Here is a 17,517-nt window from a genome sequence, read left to right as displayed (position 1 = left end):
GGTCAAAATATGAAGGGTAAGGGGCCAGAGTTATGATGCAAAGGCCAGGGAGTTAGCAAGTCAAAACCTCTGTATCCAGGGAGAGCAGAGTGGGTTTGAAGAAGGGAACATGGGGCCGTGTGACTGGAATGTCAAACTGGAGGAGACTGGAGGACTACACGGTGGTCTTTGTCTGGTCTACTGAACACGTTAGAATTTTGGTCTTTATTAAGATGAACCACTCACTCTTCCTTTCCTCTCTCTCTTCTTAGCCCCCTTCCTTCTTCCTCTTTTTCCCTTCCTCACTCTTCTCCCTCTCTCCCTCTCTTCCTTCCTTCCTTCCTTCCTTCCTTCCTTCTTTCCTTCTGGTTGTAAACCCTGATTGCCCCTTGGGATCACCTGATCAAACCCCAGCCAGCAAGATCTCTAGGGCTAGGATGAGCATCTATGTTTTTTTGTTTTTGTTTTTTTTTTTTTTTTTGGTTCTTTTTTTCGGAGCTGGGGACCGAACCCAGGGCCTTGCGCTTCCTAGGTAAGCGCTCTACCACTGAGCTAAATCCCCAGCCCCGAAGATTCCATTTCTGACCTGCCTTTCTTGCCCTGCCAAAGTAACCTTTCCCTGACAGTTCAAAAACCTGTGGAACCTGGAAACCACATTCACCGGGGACATCACAGTAAAACTGTTCAGGTCTGAGTCCTGTTGTCTTATCCATTCATTGGAGACTTGAACCACAGGAAGTATTTCTCCCTGGAGGTCACAGACCTTAACATGAAAGGGCTTTGAGACAGAAATGACAGCGGGCTTGATCACAGCACTTTGGAAGCAACAACAGAAGGATGGTAAGTTTCAGGCTAGCCTGCTGTACTGAGTAAGACTGTCTAAAACTAAAGGAGACAGGAAGGAAAACAAAAAAGTACTGAGTAACTGAAGAAGAAAGATATCAGAATCCCTGAGCCGCAAAATCAAAGAGTCAGACTGGCAAAGAGGAGTCTTAGCCAGTCTTTCCCAGAGTGAGTTCCATGGATTAGGGTTAGGAACAAAGTGATATTTGATATCAGGATTTTAAAGGGTTGGATGGCTACCTGAGATTGTCGAACTTCTTAGAACTTCAAAGTATATAAAAAGACATTAAATATGGAAAACTTGCTAATGAACCTCCTTAAATTCTATGGACCATGTATGACCAAACTCACTTGACCATCTGATCTTATCCTTTTAACATGCCTGATAAAAGTATACGTTTATAAGACAGACACAATGGCAGACTTTAAGAGATGAGATAGGAAGGTTAAAAGTTCAAGGCCATCTTCAGTCATATAGGAAGTTTGAGGCTAGCCTAGGCCATATGAAACACTAAAAATCAAATCCAGGAGTGGTGGTATAGCCCTTTAATCACAACACTTAAGGAGGCAAAAGCAAGTAGAACTTTGTGAGTTCAAGGCCAACTTGGTCTATGTAGTGAGTTCCAGGCTTCTAGGGGTACATAGTGAAAACCTGTCTTAAAAAGAGGAAGGAAGGAACAAAGGAAGGAAGGAAGGAAAGACAAAAACACAAATATATTCTCTTACACTTAAATAATGATTATAATAGCCATATTTTATTTTCTACTCCATGCAATAAACTTTTGGTTATTTCTTTTATTCTTCAAAGCAACCTTATTCTTATATAGCCTTATTGTACTTACACATGTTGTAATTTCAATCTGCAATGTTTTCCTCATTGAAGGCTTGGCCCCCAGCTGGTGGCACTACTGGAAGGTCATGAGACCGTAGGCATACTCTAGTTGAAGGTCTTGGTTATTGGAGATGGTATATAGCTTTCTGGAACTCGCTCTCCTTGAATTCCGTTCCCTCCCTCCTACCGGCTGCTATAAAGTGAGCAGCTTTGCCCTACCCATTCTGCCTCACTACAGCCCCAGAAACAGAAGAAAAGGGAGCAGTCACTAAAACCTCTGAAACTATGGACCCAAATAAGCCTTTCTATCTTTAAGTTGATTTCCGTTTCTCTTTTGATACAAGGTTTCACTTTGTAGCCCAGAATGGCCAGGTTGTCATTCTCTGATTTTCTTAGACATTGTGTCATAGTCACAGAAAGCTGACTAATAGACACATACACGAATATAAAATGTAACAGATGAGAAAATGAGGCTCTGCTGGACAGTGGTGGTGCACGCCTTTGATCCCAACGCTAGGGAGGCAGAGGCAAGAAGATCTCTGTGTTCAAGGCCAGCCTGGTCTAGAACAAATTCCAGGGCAGCCGAGGATATACTGAGAAACTGTCTCAAAAAGAAAAGAAAATGGGGCTCAGAAACCTTCCTCCAAAGCCAAGAGTCCTTGGTAGGGCTCAAAACATCTCACCCCAGAGTCTAGCAGCACAAGACCACAGTATGCTAAGTGTTATTTGGGAAGCAGTGAAGAGCTCTGCAAACAAGAGCCAAAGTCCCCCTGCTGTGAGAGAAGTCCACAGACTATGGCACAGAGGAAGTCTCCACGGGTGACCGTCCTTCATGTTTACGCCAGGTCGAAAGAAGAACTGCTCAGCAGAGACTCAGAAATAAAAAACACTGGGTTTAAATCCACCCCACAAGCTTTGCTTGTGTCTGCCTTATTTCTTCTTAACTCTCTTCCCATACCCAGTCTTCTCCCACACCCTTTGCTCTGCTCCAGCAAACAGAGGTTCTCAGTCTTGAAGTTTACACGACCCGTTTGATATTTACCGTACGACTTTACTCTTTAAGACTTCCTTGAGTGTCTCTCCATGCATTCAGGAGGGATATGTGTTAATAAGCTTGTTTTCTTTTCTCCTGTTGGTCTGTCCTCTGGAACAGGGAATTCCCCACGAAGAACTATGAAGGATGAACAAAACCTCTTACATCCTCCTCTACAGAGAAGCAAGCCCTGGTTCCTACACATTGCTCCACCCAGCCTCCAATCTAGCCAAATCCTCTCCCATAATAAATGGAATAAAACCACAATACCCTGGCAAAAAAAAACAAAAAAACCACATAATTTCAAATATTTAAATGAACTCAAAATAAGACACTCACTGTCTCTCAAAATAGCCCATTTCATTATTAAATATCTTTAAATATTTAGAAAGTTCTTCATATTTAATTGAAATCTGCCTTTGTGTACCTTCTATTCATTAATTCTGTGTTTCAACTCAGGGATGTTATACGTTAAGCCTAATTTACTTCTATAAGGGCATAATTTAAATATTTGAAGACAACTATTTTGTCTGCATTCAAGCAGATAACCAAATTGTAATTAGTGTTTTAGGAACAGGCTGTAGTCGGTACATAAACTAAGGCTTGATTCAGGTCCTCAGAGTATTTTTTTCCTAATCACACTGTCATAGAAGTCTCCTTAATTTCCACAATACAGAAAGAGATTTGTTTCGGTTTTAGTTTTGAATTGTTTTATCATTTAAGAGAAGGAGGGATGGGTTCAGTCCCCAGTTCCGAAAAAAAGAAAAAAGAAAAAAAAAAGAGAAGGAGGGAGAGAAAGCTTGAGAGAAAATATATGTGATGCATAGGTTCGGACAGCTTTATCAGTTATTTCTGTTGCTGTGGTAAAACACCATGGTCAAAGCTTATAGAAGAAAGAGTTTATTTGGGCTTACGTTTGTGTGTATGTGTGTACGAGGGGGCAGGTGTTGCTTTAAAGATTTATGTATTTGCATTTTAGGTATATGAGTGTTTTGCCTTACATGTACCACATCCATGTCTGCTAGTGACAGAAGCCAGAAGAGGGTGTCAGATCCCTGAAAGTAGAGATACAGATGGTCATGAGACACCATGTGGTCTTCTGCAAGAACAGCAAGTAGTCTTTACCACTGAGCCATCTCTCCAGCCCCAAGAATCTATCATTGTGAAGACAGTGTGGCAGCAGGCGGCAGGAGCAGGAAACTGAGAGACCTCATCTTTAGCACCAAGTACAATGGAGAAAGAGTAAATGGAAAGAACAGTGAGGCTATGAACTCTCATAGCTCGCCTCTAGCAAAATACTTCCTCCAACAAGTCTGCCTCCTCACCTCCTCAAACAGCACCGCCAGCCGGGGCAGAGTGCTCCAAAGCCTGCACCTAGAGGAGACATCTGTCATTTAAACCACCACACATGGACCTTGGGGGGGGGGTGTGTCTATGTGTGTCTGTGTGTCTATGAGTATCTGTGTGTACCTGTGTGTATGTGTGTATCTGTGTGTATGTATATCTGTGTGTATATGTGTGTATGTCTATGTGTGTCTATATATATCTGTGTACATGTGTGTGCCTATGTGTGTCTGTGTGTATGTATATCTGTGTGTATATGTGTGTATGTCTATGTGTGTCTATATGTATCTATGTATGTGTGTGTGTCTACATGTGTCTGTGTGTATGTATATCTGTGTGTATAAGTGTGTGTATATGTGTGGGTCTGTGTATCTGTGTGTGTATGTGTATACATATATGTGTGCATGTGTGTGCATGTGTGTGTGCATGTGTGTGTGTGTGTGTGTGTGTGTGTGTGTGTGCGCGCGCACGCACACGCGCGCTGTAGATAATATTTAAGATTTCCAGCCCAGGGCTTTTTCCCCAACCTTAAACCATCTATGTTCCTGGATGAAACACACACACAGCCTTTATATTTTTAATATGCCTCAGGCAGCATACGCCCAGTTGCTGGGCATCTGCCTACCCTCCATCCTGTTAGAATCTATTACCCTACCAATAAGCCAAGTTATTGCTTACTATGTTTCATCAGGCTTCCCTTAACTCCAATTGGCCAACCTACATGGCCACATTTTTTTATGGCTCCTCTGACCCATGACAGCTTTCCTTTCTCCTGTCCTGAGCATTCTTCTTTTATTCTATGGCAGTTTCCTTCTGCTTTCTTTTCCTCCTCCTCATGGTCCTTTCTCTTCAACACCAAGAAACTTCCACGACACCTATGTCTCTTCTGCCCAACCCTCAGCTGTTGGCATCTTTATTCACCAATCAGAATTAACTTGACAGCAGGGTCCCAGGGGCTACAAGCAGACTACTGTCTTAAGGGCCATACACAGCATTGTAATAGACAGTAAAACACACACACACAGATGTGTGTGTGTGTGTGTGTGTGTGTGTGTGTGTGTGTGTGTGTGTGTGTGTAATGCATGCACTTGAGGCTTTGCAATTTTTAAAAGGACAGGAAGAAGTAGATATGAAAATTAACTAGACTTGGTCATTGGTCCTCACTCACTGAGTGCATGCATTAAGGAACTTTGTCCTCAGGAAATGGCATGGCCCAAGTTTGGGATCACAGAAGCTCTAAATGCCTGCAGGAGAAGCTCACAAGATCCGGCCCACTAACATCCCTTGTAGAGAAGAACAGGGAGCTCACTACGAAGCTCAGAAGCTGCACCCTGCCCCTCCTGAGGCATATCAGGAGTTAACATTTCCTGAGGGAAGATGCCCACGCCCCTAGAGATAATCCTTTATGCAATGTTCTAGTTACTTTTCTGTTGCTGTAATCAAACACTGACCAAAAACAACTTTGGGAAGAAAAGGGTTTATGTCATCTTACAAGTTGCAACTCTGTCATTGAGGGAAGAAAACACAGGCACTTGAGTTCCTTGAAGCAGGGACTCAAAGAAGCAGTTTAAACCAGAGATCAACAGTGGAATCATACTTACTATCTTGGTCTCCACTACCTGTCTTACCCAGGCCCTCCTGCCTAAGGATAGTACAACTATCCTGCAACTATTAGCAATCAAGAAAATGCTCTCACGGACATTGCTACAGTCCAATCTGCTATAAGCAACTCCTCAGCTGAGTTTCTCTCACTGCAGCTGCATCAACTTGACAACCAAAACTAGCCATCATAGTCATGCTCCTATAAAAAAAATACCCAATTAAACTTATTGGTTCACCAAACTAAACTTGATGGAATATTTTCTTTGGTTTGTCATTGATATCCTGTCTGGGGTGGATAAATATTATTTCTGTCTTCCCCGGAACAAGTTAACATGATATTTGGCACCCAAACAGGGACACTCTTAGTTAAGATTTCCACTGCTGTGAAGAGACACCATGACCACAGGAACTCTTATAAAGGAAAACATTTAATTGTGGCTGGCTTACAGTTGTAAAGGTTTAGTCCATTATGATTATGGTGGGAAGTATGACAGCATACAGGCTGACACAGCACTGGAGACAGAGCCAAGAGTTCTAAATCTTGATCTGAAAGCAGCACAATAAGACCGTTTCACACTGAGTGTAGCTTGAGCATAGAAGACCTCAAAGCTCTGCCTCCACAGAGCACTTGAGTTCCTTGAAGCAGGGACACACTTCCTCTAACAAGGCCACACCTATTCCAACAAGGCCACACCTCCTAAAAGTGCCAGTCCCTTTGGCCAAGTATTCAAATCTACAAGTCCAATGGGGGCTGGGGGCACTCCTATCAAACCAACACATTCCGCTCCCTGAACCCCATACATAGGCTTGTAGCCATAACATAATTTAGAAATGCATTCAATCCAACTTCAAAAGTCCTCATAATCTGTAACAGCCTCAACCCTATTTAAAAGTCCAAAGTCCAATGTCTCTTCTGAGATTCATGGCAATCTCTTAACGGTAATCCACTATAAAAATCAAAATTGTTAAAAAAAAAAAACAAAAAAAATGTACTTTCAAAATATAATGGCATGGAGAATGCATTACTATTCCAAAAGGATAGAGTAGGGAACATAGTGAGGAAATACTGGACAAAAGCAAGACCTAAAAGCAGCTGGGCAAAATGTCCTTCAGATCTCCAATCCATTCAGCTTTGTTGACTGAATCACACTTTTTTCTCTTCGGCTGGTCCCACTACCTGTTGGCAGCTTTCCTGGGCTGGTATCCCACCACTCTGGCATCTCCAACATCTTGTGGTCTCTAAAGTAATCCGGGCTTCAGTTTCATGCTTCGTACAATGGCTTCTCTGGGCCTCTATGCGGGAACACCCCTGCTACATCCCTGGGCTCAGCAACTTTCCTCAGTCACAAAGGGAGAACCTATAACCCCTTTCTTCTATTCTTGACTCAAAAGTCAGAGCCACATGGACAAAGCGGCTAAATTCTGCTATTTTCTGGGGCTGGAATAGGCCCCCTCCCTATTCTACTACATCTTCTGCTTTCTGTATCTCGGGGATTTTTTCCACTGCCTAAGCCTGGCTGTCCTGGAACTTGCTCTGTAGACTGTGGCCTTGAATTCAGAGATCTGCATGCCTCTGTCTCTGAATGCCAATATTAAAGGCAAGTACCACCACTCTTGTACCTAAATTTTTCTTTAATTCCTATGCCTGGCTGATGGCATCTAAATGTTTCGCAGATCTAGGAAAATAGCTGAGGAACCAAAAGTGTGTCTCAAGGAGAGGAGACAGGAAGTCAGTTAGACAGGGTGCAAGCGTCTTAGCTGTGAAATTCTCGGGCGTGCGCGTGGCACCCAACAAGGTAAATAGGAAAAATCCCACGATAGCCTACGCCAACAAACGCCAGCACAATGGTTAAAGAATTTAAATTAAGGTGCCCTGTGTGCATGGAGAAAGTCACTTCCAAAGCCGCAGAACCCCAGTGCTGGGGTGGGCTACCTCTCTTCAGAGCCGTTAGCCAGGACGATGCCTGAAGCTCCCAAAATGATACAGGCTATTCCCACACCGCTCTTTGTTGGCCTCTTGGATTTATGAGTCGATTGCTGAAGGCAACACGTGCTTTGACTTCTGGGCACCAGGAAATCAAGCTGGAACTGAGATGGACAGACTATTTAAACGTGAATTTTGTCAATAGCCCAGCTTGGATATGGATTTTGTGTGCTACACTCCCATCAAGCCAGAGAAGACGCATCTGTGATGTGATAATGGTATAAGTAGATACAGCTGCTGTCCGACTGCCTTGAAGGCCCGCTCAACAGCAGGAAGGTTATGTCTAGTACCGTAAGTCTAGTAAAGAGACACTGGCTAGAGAGGTCATAGACCCTAGAAAGGAAGCGACTGCTGGTTTTGTTGTGTTAAATGGATATGAGATTGCCTGCCAAATTGACTTCTAAATATTTGTCAGTCTGGGCCAAGGAAGCTTCCTATCTACAGCGAGTGATGGTCACTGGGGACTCGTAAGTACTCAAAGTGCTGAGAATAAGTGACTGTTGGATCCTCAGACCTAACCAGGATGCCCATACAACCCCCTCTAAGGCTCAGAGAGCGTTCCAGGATGAGGTGGACAGAATGTAAGATCTGGAGGAAAGGGTGGGGTGTTGTTGAACTTCGTCACGGCATCCTGAAACTGTAACTAACAGCCGTTAACTGCCCACATGAAACCCTCACAAGATTGAACCCGTGAACCTTCTTTCAAGGAGGGGAAGAAGGGCTCCCTAGGCAAGTCACAAGAGGCCCACTCGGTGATCACGAGCTGTCTGTGCAGTGGCAATGAACACGTGAAGTCCCGTCTCTCTCTAAAGACTTAATTATTGCTTTGGGTAAAGCCACAAGTAATTTAACCATGCTTCGTTGGCTCACCAACTGAGACTTCAAGGGTACTATTTCTTTGGGCTATCACCGGTACCTTATATGGGATGAACAGACATTTGTTCATGTCCTCACAGGAAAAATTAACACGATGTGTGTTGAAATATCACACTGTGACCAAAGAACACATACAATTGCCAAATGTCAACTAAACACATTTAGGGAGTGGTCAACAAGATGGCTCAGCGGGTACAAGTGCATAAAAGCCCTCGCATAGAAGCCTGACAAACCTGAGTTCGATCCCCAGACCCCATGGTGAAAGGAAAGAAGCAAATCCTGAAAGCTGTCTTCCCAGTGCTCGTGAATATATTATAAAGTGTGGGTGCCCACACACATCATATACAGTCATACAATAATAATAAACATTATTTTTTTATTTTATGTATTTGAGGGCTATAAAGATGGCTCAAGATGGTTCTTGCTGCTTTTCCAGAGGACCCAGATTTGATTCCCGGCACCTACATGATAGCTCACAACCATCTGTAATTCCAGTTCCAAGGGGGAAATCTGAGGTCCTCTACACATACAGGCATGTTGGCAACTACCCATATACACATATACAAAAAAATAAATTTACTTTTTTATTGTAAGCTGGGCATCTTAGTCAGGGTTCTATCGCTGTGAAAAGATACCATGACCAAGGCAACTCTTATATAAGGTTAAAAGACCCCAGCTTAGCAGCAGTAACGCCATTTTGCAAGGCTGTACTTAAGATGACTGGTTCAGGGAAAGGTTAGAACACTGAGTACACAGCGGCTGCCAAGCAGGATGTGTTTGGTTGAAGGCCTGGCAACAGGACGACTTCGGTTGAGCACCTGACAATGAAAAAAAAGCCCCGGGAGAGGTCCCACACCCTGGTGGGGGGCCGAGTCAGTCGTTATGTTCCAAGAAGGTAGCTAAGAAACTTGCCCCCGGGCTGAACCCTTGGGGGGGGCCGAGTCAGCCGTTATGTTTCAGGAAGGTAGCTAGGAAACTTGCCCCCGGGCTAAACCCTTGCCATATTAGAATCCACCAATTATATCCCTGTAACCATGCATCTGCTTCTGTATGCTTGCTTCTGCTCCCCAAAATCCTATAAAAGCCCATCCTTGGTTCCGTGGGGCGCGCCAGTCCCCCGAGTGACTGAAGCGCCCACAGGTGCCTGTGCCTGTGTATCCCGACAATAAACCAAATCCTCTTGCTGATTGCATCCTGTGGTGTCTCGGTCTGGTCTTTAGAGTTGGAGGGTCTCCATCCCGAGGGAAAGTTCTCCCTGAGAGCTTTTCAAGGTCAACATTTAATTGGGGATGGCTTACAGGTTCAGTCCATTATCATCAAGGTAGGAACATGGCAGCAACCAGGCAGGCACAGTGCAAGAAGATGAAGGCCACTAGAAGACTGGCTCCCAGGCAGCTAGGATGAGGGTATTAAAGCCCCTGCCCAGAGACACAGGCCACATCTCCTAATGGTTGCCATGCTCTGGGCCAAACCATCACAGCGACCACACCTTTAATTCCAGCATTTGGGAGACAGAGGCAAGTAGATCTCGGTGAGTTTAAGGCCAGCCTCATCTACACAGAGAATTTTAGGACAACCCAAATTCCTGGGCTCTGTCTCAAAAATAATAGCAACAACAAAGAAATTAAAGAAAAGAACAATTAAACTAGACCTAGTGATTTAGTGTGTAAACAAAACAAAAAAACAGGAAAGAAATCTTGGACCAAAAATAATGGTTTAAGTATGTAACAGGAACAAATGTTTCAGTGTCTGAATATTACTAGCAGTCCGGGGGCTGGTGGATGAATCTGGTTCCAGTTTTTATTTATTGGCTTTGTTGGTTGGTTGGTTTTCTATGTGTTTTGATTTGCTTTTAAAACAGGGTCACGAAAACAATTCTGCAGAACAGAAGGAAAAAGGGAAGGGATCTTACTTGATTAGTGTGTGAGCACTCCTTCTGTTACAAAAACTGCATAATAACCAAACAGACATTCTTTTTTTTTTTTTTTTTTTTTTGGATCTTTTTTTCGGAGCTGGGGACCGAACCCAGGGCCTTGCGCTTCCTAGGCAAGCGCTCTACCACTGAGCTAAATCCCCAACCCCCCAAACAGACATTCTTAATAGCAAGGTAAACTGTTCTAATTCATGAAGAAGCAGAGGGAGAAGGAGAAGCTAGGCTAGAAAAGCCACAGGGGCTTGGAGGTTAAAACATAATAAAATGTGAGCTGGGCATGATGGCTCACGCCTATAATCCCAACACTCAGGAGGCAGAGACAATGGGATCTTTATGAGTTCAAGGTCAACCTGCTCTACATAGGAAGTTCTAGACCTTGTCTCAAAAAAAGAAAAAAAAAGTATGAGAGGATGTGGTAAGACACTGGCAGTTCTGAATGTGAAAGAACAAGAGAGGAGTAGAGATGCGTGCATGCGTGCGTGTTCCTGAGAAAAAACCCAGGACTAGATTCAGGCGATCTAAATCTACACTGAGCTACTCCATCAATCCCAGGTAGGAATTTTGACATGTTGGGAAGCCCAGAATCGAAATGGACTCTGTATAAATATGTCCACACCAGACAGAAATGACTTTAAAGTTCTTCATAGTTTGTGTTGGTGCCAGGCTGCATTTCCCAGGCTATAAAATTTAAGTGCATTCCAGTTGCTTTTGAGATCCTCTGTTGGCAAAATCTGAATATACAGAAAATGGGTATTAGAACAATAAAAAATTTTAAACATTTAAAAACGTTTTGCATGCTATAATACGACAGGATAGTCATCAAAAGTCCTGGTTTCTTGTATATGGTACTCAAGATAAACCTAGGCCTTGCTAGAGCTAGTAAATGCTTTATTACTCAGCTAACCCTGGATTGGTTAGTTTTGTCCACGTGACACAAGCTAGATCACTTGGGAAGAGGTAATAGCAAGTAAGAAAACACCTCCCTCAGATCGGCCTATAGGCAAGTCCGTGGAGTATTTTCTTCATTACAGATTAATGTGGGAAGGCCCAGCCCACTGTGGACGGTCTCACCCAGGGGTAGGGGGTCCTCTAAGGTATAAGAAAGCAGGTTGCGGGGGGCTGGAGAGATGGCTCAGTGGTTAAGAGCACTGACTGCTCTTCCAGAGGTCCTGAGTTCAATTCCCAGCAACCACATGGTGGCTCACAACCATCTGTAATGGGATCCAGTACCCTCTTCTGGTGTCTGAAGACAGTGACTGTGTTCACATATATAAAATGAATAAATCTTTAAAAAAAAAAAAAAGAAAGAAAGAAAGCAGGTTGGACCAGCCAATAAGGAGCTAGCAAGTAAGCAACTTTACTCAGTGCCTCTGTTCCAACTTGAGTTCCTGTCCTGACTGCCTTCAAGGATAGACTGTGATCCAGACGTATCAGCTAAAACAAACCCTCTCCTTCCCAAATTGCTTTTGGTCATGGTTTTTATCACAGCAACAGAAAGTAAAAGATGACAATGCCCAGCCCAGTTAGAGATTTTGTTTTGAAGCTGGAAAGATGGCTCAGTGGTTAAGAGCTCTGACTGTTCTTCCAGAGGTCCTGAGTTCAATTCCCAGCGACCACATGGTGGCTCACAACCATCTGTAATGAGATCCGATGCCCTCTTCCGGTGTGTCTGAAGACAGCTACAGTGTACTTATATATAATAAGTAACTTTTTTAAAAAAGAGAGAGAAATCTTGCTTTCAAAGTCTCAGTTCTGATGTTTAATTGCTTTGTGCCACTTAATTCAGGACATCAACCAAAAGGGTATTATCTTAGGGTTCCTATTGCACATGCATTGGCCTAAGTATGTGTGGGGCTTCTCATGTTAACCTGTCCTTTGTCAATCAAATCTTCCAAGTCCTGGATCTAAGATAAAAAGAGTGGGAAGGCTTTTCCTTTTTTCACTCACATACTGTGCTTCAGGAGTGGGACAGGGTGGGCAGGAAAGGGTTGTCCAAAGCTCACAAGGGGCATAAGGGAAGGCACTCCTGAAGGAGAGACTGCCCTAATTATTCCCCACCCCTCCTCGAATACACTCACAGCCCACACCCTTCCACACAGGGTCAGATTATGTACCGGCCTGCATTTCTCTGTAAGGACGAAGGCTACAAAGTGACAGTAAGAATGACGTTCTCAAGATAACCGCCGCAAGGTGACAGGATGCAACCAAAAACCATGACTTGGTCCCTCGGTTGCTGCAAAGCCAATAAGCTCAACCAAGAGATAAAAGATGGAAAAAGGGGTTACCCTTCACAGCAAGTAAGGAGGAGGCTGGAAATCGGTCTCAAAGTAGCAGCTACCTAAATACCCTGCATAAATACGCCTGTGCACCAGAAGAGGGCATCAGATCTCATTACAGATGGTTGTGAGCCACCATGTGGTTGCTCGCAATTGAACTCAGGACCTCTGGGAGAGCAGTCAGTGCTTTTAGCCACTGAGCCATCTCTCCAGCCCCGTTACTTGATATTCCTTTCCTACCGTTCTGATGAAATACTTTGACAAAAGCAACGAAAGGGGGAAAGTGTTTCCTCCATCGCTCAGATCAAAGACACAATGTGTCATGTCGGGTGAGTCAAGGCGGCAGGAGCTTGGAGCAGTCGCTCACGTCACACCCACTGCATAGAACAGACTAACTGAATGCACATTGATAACGAATGCACATTGTTATGTGTACTTCTGTTGTCTAGGATCCCAGCCAGGGAATGGTGCTGCCCACAGTGAGAGGATCTTCCCAAGAAATGAACCCAACCAAGCTGGAGAGATTTAGTGATTATGTGTTCAGCAATTAAGATCACTGGCTGCTCCTACACGGGACAGGATTTGATTCCCTGTACTTGCCTACATGGCAACTCACAACAATGTGCAACTTTAGTTCTTTTGGCCTCTGCACATCCATGTATACAAACATGCACGCATGTAGAAAATACATTCATACACGTAAAGTATTTTTTTCTTAAGATTTTTTTTTTTGGTTCTTTTTTTTTCCGGAGCTGGGGACCGAACCCAGGGCCTTGCGCTTCCTAGGCAAGCGCTCTACCACTGAGCCAAATCCCCGACCCCGTAAAGTATTTTTTTAATGAACCAAAAGTTTTTATTTTAGTTTTTATTTTATGTGACTACGTGTTTTGCCCATATATATTGTCTGTGTACCACATGTGTGCATGCAACACCCATGGAAGCCAGAAGGGGGTGTCAGAACTCCTAGACCTAAAGCTACATTGGTTGTGAGGCACCATGTAGGTTCTGAGTCTCGAACCTGGAGACTCTCCAGTCCCCAAAGCTAAGGGTTTAAATAAGACGTGGATAGTGGATGGGTGGAAGAATTGGCAGTTGAACAGAACAGATAGGTTAACACACACCAGCCCCTCCTCCTCTTCCAGCAGTCTGAAGAATTAACCAGAACACTGACTTCAGGTCAGAGACAGCCTGTGCCAATGTGTCCTTCAGAGGCTATATCCACACTTGTCCCTGGCATCTGAAGTATTTCTGAACCTCTGTGGGAGAGATGGTGAGTCAAGCCGGGCTCCAGGGGAACAACTAGAATGTCCTTTAAAAGAAACCTGGTGCTTTTCCTGAGACAGATAAATTTCCCATCAAATTGCAACAGGCCTGCCACGGCTGAGTGTGGGTCAAGAATCCTGTTCTCCAAGCCCTGAGACTGAATTTTTTCTGAAGGAGCATTTGGCTCTATCCCATTAGGAAGCAAAACCACCTAAGGATCTGGAGCCAGGGTCACTTTCTCTGGCCCTTTGGGAACTACAGGAAGAAGCCCAGGCCTGCTTCACCACCAGCTGCGAGTGAACTCTTTGCTCTGGGCCCTGCGCGAGGGCTTTGTGAGTGCTTCCTACCAGGCCCAATCCTTAGGAGAGAGGAGAAATACAAACAGGCATTTTTAAAGTTGAAAGCTCTTCCCAGGGCTTGGCCTGTCACCCCCGGTATAGAAAGACGCTAACCTTCCTGATGCCCAGTTGCAAGCCCAGTCCTGTTTCCTGGCCCTGTCAGCTCAGCCCCCCAGGGGCTCCAAGCTTAGCAGCACTCTTACTCCATTTTTGGAAGCTGCCAGACTCTGTCCAGTCAAAAGGAGCCTCTAGGGTTAATTTTTAGGTCGAACTGCTTTACTTCTGTCCTTCCTTCTCCCTGACCACAACCTGTTGAAGTTGTACATAGGGGTTTAGGCCTATGCCGCCCCCTGCCCCCGCATTTGGAAGACTAAGGTGGAAAGAACCATGAGTAGTTGGAGGGCTACAAAGCAAGGTCCTGTCTTTTAAAAAAAAATTATAACAAAGTAAAAAATTTTATCAATTTCTCAGGATTGAGTGCTAAAAGTAGCTTTATAGCAGTGTTTTGATTTTGTTTTATTGTCCTCTCTCTTCCTCTCTTTCTCCTGACCCAACCACCACCCCGTGTCTCTCTCTCTCTCTCTCTCTCTCTCTCTCTCTCTCTCTCTCTCTCTCTCACACACACACACACACACACACACGGGCGCACTCGCGCACTTCTACCTAGCTCTCCTGTCGTTCCTCCCTCTCACCTCATCCCCTATCCCACCAGAGTGAAAATAACGAGCCCTCCAGCTGAACAGGTTAGCAGCCCACCTCTCCCCAGGCCAGTAGGTCTAAATAGTCCCACTTAAAAAATCAGAATGAAGGGAGGGCTCACAGATCAAGTGCCTACCGCACAAGTGTAGGATGGGAATTCAGGTCCCCAGATCCCACATTTGCCCAGGTGGAGAGGGCTTAGCCTGCCTACAGTTCCAGCCTTGGGAGGCGTCAACAGGAGAATCCCAAAGCAAGCTGGTTACCAGACTACCTATATTAGCAAGCTCTAGGTTTCCTCGAGAGACCCTGCATCAGTGAATGAGCTGTAAATAGATTCTTCAAGGATGAACCCTGGCAGAAAACTTGGGCTACCTCGTGCATGTGGACACGCTTGCATGCACACCCAAACACATGTGCCAATAGCAAAAACACGCATACACACATGCATACACATGACACCCACATTCCTGAAAATAGAAAAAAGAAAAGATTTAGACGTTAGATTTCAGGAGGTATGGTAGTGGTTGTTGTGGTGGTTGTAGTTCATTCACAGGAAAGACCATAATAGATGTGTAGTCTTTAAATAGGAAGTTCTGTGTGAACTGAGGTCACACATCTGGGGATCAGATCTCTTTAAAGATAGGCATGGTGGCATACATATAGCTGTAATTCTAATGCGCGCACACACACACATCCTGCTTAGCCATACTCAGGCAAGTTCCTACATTTTCTCACCTATAAAATCAGGGTGGTAGTGCTGGTTGAATTAAATGATCCCTGTAGAAGGCTCAGTGTGAAGTCTGACGCAAAATTTCTCCTGCTCCTCAGAGTGGCACCCCACCATCCCCCCACCCCCGACAATCCTGAAATCACAGAATCCCCATCTCATCTTTAAAATGTGTTGTGGCATCATTTATCTGCAAATATGTCTGTTTGATTTCAAATGAAAAATGCTTTGGGGGTTGCATTGAAAACAAAACACATTCAGAGGGAAATGAGACTGGCTGACACACACATTGTTAGGAAACAGCAAAACATTTCTGAAGGCTAGATACAGACAGTTTGGATGCTAAACGGTTCAAATAGACAGACTTTTGATAGCAGAAGACGTGGCAGTCGGACATTTCTGAGCATTTAATAACCGGAAACCTGGGTTTCCCCTCCCCTCCCAGCGCTCTGCACTCTGCTTGCGGTGAGCCCAAGGCCTTGTTGCCATCCATTCTCATAATCCCTGCCCAATACTGATCATTCCCATAATTCATTAATGAGACTGTAAGCTAGATACTGAATTATTCATGCAAACAAGGTGAAGAGAGCCAAACGCAAAAGCTTCCTGTCGGGGAGCTGGCTGTTCATTCAGCTGTTGGAAAAAGGGAGAGAGATTAAGACCAAACCAAAATCCATAGTCCCAGTTGATGTCATGGCTACGAAGCCTCCAGAGTCCCGGGAAGGGAAGCAGACATTATGGCTGGACATTCACAGCCCGGAAGCAGATAGTCTGGACCAGAGGATCAATCTGCATGTTTTTCTCTTTCCAGAGGCTGTGGGAAAGGCCCCAAGAGGAATGAAGCGGTTCTTTGTCCTCTTTACAGAGCACTGGAGAAATAGGACTGCTTCAAGCTTAACCCTTCATCTCCCCAAGGCCAGAGAGCAAGCCCTGTGAAGGTCATATCCTAAACAGGGCTCTTTCTGCCCTCCTAGGATAGCTCTTCTGGGTGGGGCCTCACAGGCCAAAGGCAGCTCCAGGGATAAGTTGAGGGTTCACTTAATAAAGAAGGTCAGCTTTTCAGCTCAGGGGTTTCTTCCTTCATTGAGGCGTCCTTGTCATCCCCTGCCTCAGTGCCAGGCTCCATCTTCGGCTCTCCTCCATCGGCGAGATCTCCAGGTTTCTGGGAGTCCTCTATCACCTCGGTACCTTTGCTGGAATGGCAACCCATTGTACAGGGACAGCGGACCTGGTGCTCCCAGACCTATCAAAAGGATCGTTTGATGGATGGAGCTCTAGAGGCCAGAGCTAAATAACCCTTCCCCAGAACACTGTTGCAAAGAGAGCTGTTAGGGTTTCTATGGCCACAGGAAACACCCCTTGGCCACCTCTGGGAGGGAGGCAGGACTTGGAACACTGCCCTTGCAGCTAACTGGGCAAATTCAAGCTCTCTGCCCCACTTCTTTTCTTTGTGGGACTTCCTGCAGTCCTTAATATCTTTATAGATCACCACCTCCCCCACCACCTAGTTACAGGTAAACATTAGCTTATTCCTTCACAGAAACAGCAGTTACCATACAACAAGGTGTGGCCTCCCTTCTTGTCCCAGGGCACATCCAGTCCTGGGCTTCAAAGATTCCCCTGCTTGGAGGCCATACTATTCTAGTATATCTGCGACCATGGATTCCCAGGGTTACCCAAACATATAACGGGGTAGGGCTCTGTGCCAAGCAAACTTCACATTCTTCTCGGGTCTGTAATTCCGACATGTAGCTCTAGTATCTAATTGAATATTAGAGCATTCAACAA

General features: G+C 44.8%; 1 protein-coding gene across 1 annotated transcript; it reads right to left on the bottom strand.

The window, feature by feature from the left end:
* Positions 1 to 15,575: 15,575 nt before the first annotated feature.
* On the bottom strand, positions 15,576 to 17,061 carry Chd9nb (CHD9 neighbor). Its single transcript, XM_063278850.1, has one exon. The coding sequence runs from the start codon at positions 16,937 to 16,939 to the stop codon at positions 16,781 to 16,783; it is 159 nt and encodes a 52-aa protein (XP_063134920.1). The 5' UTR covers positions 16,940 to 17,061; the 3' UTR covers positions 15,576 to 16,780.
* Between the last annotated feature and the right edge of the window lie 456 nt (positions 17,062 to 17,517).

Source organism: Rattus norvegicus, chromosome 19, assembly GCF_036323735.1.
Source record: "Rattus norvegicus strain BN/NHsdMcwi chromosome 19, GRCr8, whole genome shotgun sequence".
Classification (NCBI taxonomy): Eukaryota; Metazoa; Chordata; class Mammalia; order Rodentia; family Muridae; genus Rattus; species Rattus norvegicus.
This window is presented reverse-complemented; position numbering and strand designations above follow the sequence as displayed.

What these genes read in the sequence shown, in the direction of transcription:
- Chd9nb (XM_063278850.1), bottom strand. Translation starts at nt 16,939, where the DNA reads ATGGGTTGCCATTCCAGCAAAGGTACCGAGGTGATAGAGGACTCCCAG.